This window comes from Abramis brama, assembly GCF_963993115.1.
Source record: "Abramis brama genome assembly, chromosome: 1".
Classification (NCBI taxonomy): Eukaryota; Metazoa; Chordata; class Actinopteri; order Cypriniformes; family Leuciscidae; genus Abramis; species Abramis brama.
The window spans coordinates 33654866-33661700 of NC_139963.1; the positions used below are offsets into that span (position 1 = coordinate 33654866).

Below are 6835 nucleotides of genomic sequence, written 5' to 3' on the forward strand. Positions count from 1 at the left end.
TGCGATCATCAAAATACTGTATAGTCCAAGGGATGCTAACGATTAATCGATGAAAATAATTGAATCGATAAAACGTATCGATCGTCGATTAAGCAAGGTCATGTGGATGCATGCTGCTCAACCACGAAACGCAAAACAGACACGAGGAAAAATGTAGCAGCAGAGTTATGCCTGGAACCATTTTATGTTAAAAGGCTAGAGTTGTTACACCTTCATGACTATACGTTTGCGTGTGCATTCGCAGCCTTTTGTTTTGTTCAAATGCAAGTTGTAATATTGTGTTTATTTTGTGTAGGCCTATATATATATATATACGATTTATAGGATGCATTTGGTTAAGAATTAACGCGGTATGAAAGCGTGCCGCTGATCATCTTCAGCTTCAGCGCATGCAGTTCAAACAGCAACGCACGACTAATAATAACTATGATTGAGACTGTCATATTAATACATACATAACATTATAAAGAGAACAATATTGTGATAAAACGTGAATTATTTGGGTTTAGTTGCCGTTTTAGCACATTGCTCCAGGAAGAGCGTATCAACATAAGTTACACATTCTGAATAGCATGCAACTTCAACGTTCAAGTTCACTTGTGCATTCATGTCATTTTGTGCAGATATAATTTGTAATATGTTTAATTTGTATATAACTGATTAATCTAATATAGGATACGTTTCGTTGAGTTAAAGGGGGAATTATGCAGTATTTTTTAGCTTAATTTACCTTAACTGAACAGCTTCAAAGTCACTGGAATGGTTATATGACTTTTTTCGGGTTGAATGGTGGCCGTCTCGCTTCCGCCTAGCGCCTGTGAGCGGAAAAACCACCCTTGCAACTTTGGGCCGGAAGGAAGTAGCGTGTGATATCAGGTTTCGCAATGTAACAAATTGCTTTACGGCACTGCACACATACATTTATATGCTAGCCTTCTGTGTATCATACATACCTCAGTGGACATGGCTCAGTGCGTTCGCCGGCTTCTTTGAAAACAAATGCACATGACGAGCGGGAGAAGATGGGAAGGGGGAGAGTCGCCAACGAGTTTTTACGACAGTGTTGTCAAATATCTATTAAGCAGCTGTAGGGGGAGCTCTATAGAGAAACCAGCGAGCAAAAAGCGATTTTTGTCAAAACTGCACAGCACCGCTTTAAATAAAGAGCTAACAAAGGGCTTCAGTTCACAGGTGTTCATTCAGCGCATGCAGCAATGCATGACTAATATCAACTATGATTGGGACTAACTGTCATATTACATAACATTATAATGAGAACACTACTGTAATAAATTGTTGTGAATTCATTGAGTTTAGTTGCCGTTTCAGGAAGAGCACATCCACAACAGTTACAAATTCTGACTAGCATGCATCTGAGGCGGCGTTGGTGACATTGTATTAGTTGTTATATTTGATTATTAAATAAGTAATTCAATTAAATGATCAATCACAATCTACATATTACATTACAATCCTACTAGCCCTTTATTTAGACCAGTGTATTCATTTAGACTCAAAAAATGTATTCCGATTTGAAGCTTGTGACACATAAACGCGCACATCAACCCGATCACGAGTTTAGCGTTCATGTCAACTACAATACATTCAGATTCAAAATAACTTGAGGTCATTAAATATATTCTGGGATGAATATATTCTGGAAATCCTGCTTTTTGTCATTAAGGGAAATCATATTGTTTTAGTAACAAATTTGACTGGTAAGTCAAAGAATGTGTTATTTTTCCCGCCTTTTGTATTTATTGCAATGCATATTGCATGTTCAGGGATGACAGATTGATAAACAGTCATGGTATTTATGACTGGATTTAACTTTTGATACTTTGACCAGGACAAGCACATGAAAAGGCTTAATGTCGAGCCCTGAAGGCTAACGATTAATTGATTGTTAATTTAAACGACCATCGATCAATTTGTGTAAATTGACATCCTTAGTCCAAGCTATCATTATCAGAGCATGAGAGACAGTGTGGGAGCAGAGGAGTGAATGAGAATGTAGCATCATTTTACCAGCGTTGCTGTAAAATGGGCGGGGCAGTAGATATTTTCGGCTCTTATTTTTGGCCTTTTTTCTATTTCGGCCAAAAAACGAAAATGCCATTTTCGGGCATTAATTTTCAGCGGCCAACATTTTGGTGCATCCCTAGTTAAAATGTATATGAATGTGTAAAGGTAAATGACTTAGGTCCTGTAACTGGTCTCTACAACTTCTACAAAGTCTTTAATCATGGTTAATCATTTGTTTTGCCTTCATTAGTTTATTTTAAAAGGTTTTACATTGTGACAAATGAATTTCTAAAAATAAATATATTAACATTTACCCTCAATTAAAAAGAGCTCAAAGAGTATGCAAAAAATAACAAAATGTTTAAAATAGTTTTAGATTAAGTATCGTACATCATCACAGGACATGTCAATTTGTCAACTACTCATACAAGACAAACTGCAGCAGATAGGAAAAAAAGTTATGAACGTCAGAGACACTCAGTTGTGCAGGAAACTGAAACTGTAGAAAGATGCGCTCAGAGGCGTAACCTCTTTGACACATCCCACATCTGTTGTGAAGTGGTGTGTCCATGTGACCTCACGATATGCATGTGCACTTTCACCTTAAAACTGATTACGTCTAACAAAACTCCTCTTCAAATCTGTCCCATAACCGCACATGTTAATGGAAGCTTAGAAGTAGATGAGGCCTGGATGAGATCTAGAGATCTATAATTTAACATCGAATTCTATAAACAACAGCAGGATGCAACAAATGCACGCTGGGCTAAACTATTCAAGATTATAAACAGAATCATGCCCGAGTTAGAAAAGATAAACAACCTGCTAGAGCTTAAGAGAGAAATCACAGAAGGCAGGATTTCATCCATACTGTCCAACAAACTCACAGGATAAACTACACTGACACAGCTGGCGTTTCAGTCCGGTTACACAATGTGAATGCTCAGGGCTGCTATTCTGTTCTCTCAAGTGAAATCTTTTAGAAAGGAGTAGCAGAATTAAATAAAAATGTTTCCATCCAACTACTTTTAAGCACATTTGGGGTTAACGCTGGATGGAAACGACAAGATGTGCATCAATTCCGAAAAAGCACTTAAAGGTGATCCAAGTAACTTTTTTACCTTAACTGAACACCTTCGGAGTCATTGGAATGGTTATATTACTTATTTCGGGTTGAATGGTGGTGGTTTCGCACCCCCCTGGTGCCCGTAAGCGGAAAATCCGCACTTGCAACGTTGAGCCGCCGGCCGCCGCGTCAGGAAGTATCGCGTTATCAGGTCTCGCGATGTAAACAATTGCTTTACGGACAAAAGAAATCTGCTAAAATGCTGTCATTATTGCGCTCCCTCACGCTGTTCGAACCCGAATGAAGAAGACGTTTTAAAGAATGTCCCGTCTGCTTTGATGTCGTTGATCTACTAGCCATGGTGTCTCAGAATCGCCAACGAGTTTTTACAACAGTGTTGTCAAATATCTATTCTGAAGCTGTGGGGGGAGCTCTAGAGAGAAACCTGCGAGCAAAAAGCGAGAATACAGCGAAGAAATCCCGAAACTACTGAGCCCTGCTTTAAAACTTATTCGCTCAATTTAATTGGAGACATTTTTTTTATCCGATAAGAAAACATGCACATAAAAGACGATGTTTTGGTCATTCTGAAATGCCTGAGCAAAGTGGTTCTGTATAATTCCCACCCAGAACTGTTTTACACGACTGCGCTCCCAAACATCAGGCATCCGAAAGCAAAATAACATAAGTACGTTTATTGCTTTATCTGCATGCTCTGAGGCACAAGTAATTTAGAAAAGTATTAGGCTATATACAGTGGCTTCTCCTACTTTTCTTAGTGATATTAAGCACCAGTTTATGAGGAAGTGATGGCTTTGTTCTGTTCGACTTACTGGATGGAAACGATGCTTTTTTCGCAAACATTTTAATGCGATATTTCAATTTTGCGCAAATTAAATTTGTAACTTTGGATGGAAGCTTAGCTAGTTAGAAGAGTTTATTAAAAACCTTGCTAGGTTCCTCCTGCCCACTTCTGTCTCTATAAGTGCAGTAAAAGTAGTTCACACCTGCCCTCTGATCTTTCTAAGCGGGAAAGAGGAACATCTGTAAAAGCCCTGATGTTTTCAGTCGATTCTATTGGACTGACATACACCACTGTTTAAAAGTTTGTCATCAGTAAGAACAAATGATTTACTTTATTATTTAATTTAACAAATGAATACTTTATTTCATAAAAAAGGACTTTGTATTTTGTATTTTTTTTAAATCAGTTTCCACAAAAATACTAAGCAGCAAAACTGTTTTCAACATTAGCAAATCATCATATCAGAATGATTTCTGAAGGATCATGTGACGCTGAAGACTGGAGTAATGATGCTGAAAATTCAGCTTTAACATCACAGGAATAAGTTATTACAGTTTAAAATGTATAAAAAATAGAAAATGGTTATTTTAAATTGTGTTTTGATCAAATAAATGCAGCATGGTTGCACATAATTGACTTCTTTCAAATACAAATTGTATTGACCCCAAACTTTTGAATGGAAGTGTACATAAAACCTCTCCATCACTCAGTACCGGCTAGCGCTTCATCAGGGCACAGTGCTAAAACATAACTAGTTGTGTTAGAGATGCGATCACTGGCCAATCGGATCTGTCAAACAGTGAGAAACCTCTCTGCTTCAAACGTAACATCTCCACAGGTACATGCGAGTAGAATCTCAAGTGAAACGTGGAATTAAAATGCTACTGATGGTTAAAGTGTCTCTAGTCATTACAGGGAGACATTTCTGTGTTTTCTGGAATGCCTTAGGATTAGATCCAAGCAGCCATTTGACTAAATGCTTCCTGTTTAAGTTGAGTTAGGGAAGGATATGATGTTAGCGACTGCAACAGACGAATCTCCGTGAGATCACAGCTGAACCATTTGTCATTGCGGTGTCTTTGTAAATTATGAGATGACCGCTGTGACATATTAATCTCGTGCAGGAAATCTCAAAATCTTTTCATAGCAATAGTCACTGGAAATCCCCGACGTATTATACCAGGTGGGTATACTGATTTATCACATCCCTTTTTTGAAAGACAAAAAGCAAGTCTGAAGATAGAAACCTAAAGAGAACTACTGGGAGAAAAAAAAGACATGCCTAAAAACGTTAATAACAAACTCACTTATTGAGGATCATCTGACACCTTTAGCTTGGTTCAAACTGTCTGTATCTCTAAAAAAACAAAAAAATGTCAGAAATAGTAAAGCTGGATTTCTTCCATAACAGGTGTTGGTGAGTGGTTAGTGCCAGTGTGTTAACCCATGTTCTCCTCATCATGTGCTAGTCTGAGAGCCCTGGACTCCACCCATTTCACAGATGCCCGAAACACGTCCTTTACAAGAAATATATATATACATATATTTGAAAATCGCCTTTTCATTTAAAGTTTAAAAATGCTACAATGAAGCCAATAAATAAGAGGCTTTGAATATGAGTTGAGTGGTGTGCTTTTGGTAGACACCAGTCTCTTTGTTATTTATGAGACGGGCTCAGCATACCAACAAACAAGAGAGCGGATTTACAATTTAAGCCAGGCTTTACATACTGGATCGATTTATTTTACATAATCCAGTTTCAGTTATGGCATTAAAACTCGGACAGACAAAACATTAGCACACACACACACACACACACGAGGGGAGTTTTCGCAGCTCTTTAAACAGATCCGAGATTCTGGTAAAACGCCAAAAACGAAGACACTACGGAGTATAATATTTCAGAAACGAAAATGTATGGTACTTTTGGAAAGTACAAGGCTGAGATTAAATGAGTCAGCTCTTTTGTGAAGACGTTAAAAACTAGAGCGCTAACGTTCATTTCTGACCAAATTCAAAGCCGAGCCCTGCTTTTCTACACCACGGAAATCACGCGTGAGATTGAATCCACATGTTTAATGAGACGACAAGCTAGGAGACGATTTAGACAGAAATCAGGTCCTCCGCGGAGGTCTTTGTTTGGTCTCAAGACCGCGGCGGGGAAAAGTTGAGAGAATAACATGGGCGTTTCTCCTGGGCAGGTTACAGCGCAACTTCAGCTAACGCTACAGCTAAACCTCATTTCATCCCTCCCGACCCCGTTCAAAGTCAAGTTTAAACCCGACACGCCACTTTGCATAGGTCTGTGAATGAGAAACGGGCCTCCTACCTTTCATAACATTACTGTAAATGGTGGTTTTGAACTCTTCTTTGGCCCGCTGATCGAAGTCCTGCCCGTGTATGATGCGCATCTGCTTGAGGAAAGTGGACTTGCCGCTCTCCCCGGCGCCGAGCAAAAGTATCTTGACTAACCGTTTCACATAGGGTTTGTCTTTCATGAGACCTCGGTCAATTTCTTTAGATTTCCTTAGTTGTTCCGCCTCGCTGCTGTTGAGAAGACAGTTTGGAAAACAAACGGATAGAAAGGACCGGGACGGCAGGAAATCCGCCATCTTTGTGCAACTTCATCGATACAGTAGGGAGTGAAACTGCGCGCGCCTGAGTGCTAGTGGCGGGCGGGGCTTCGTTGCCAATTCTCTGCCCGCGGATGAAAGTTTTGGGCGGGTTCGAACTTCGAAATATAGGGGCTAAATGTTCCGAGTTTGTTGTCCCCCACTTAAAGGTGCACTCGGTAATAATTTGTTTTAAATTAAACTTTTACACGTAGAAATTAACCCCGTTATACCCCAAATAGGGTTGTATCTCATATATAAAACCAATCTAGTGAGAACTTTTTTATTTTATTATATTTATTTATTTTATATTTATTTTTTATATTT

At 38.8% G+C, this 6835-nt stretch overlaps 1 protein-coding gene across 1 annotated transcript in view; it reads right to left on the reverse strand.

The window, feature by feature from the left end:
• gna13b (guanine nucleotide binding protein (G protein), alpha 13b) overlaps positions 1–6552 on the reverse strand; it is a 32222-nt gene extending 25670 nt beyond the window's left edge. The window contains exon 1 of the mRNA XM_084115932.1: positions 6226–6552. Within this exon, the coding sequence (XP_083972058.1) occupies positions 6226–6508 (283 nt within the window). The 5' untranslated portion in view covers positions 6509–6552. The remainder of the gene's footprint in view (positions 1–6225) is intronic.
• Between the last annotated feature and the right edge of the window lie 283 nt (positions 6553–6835).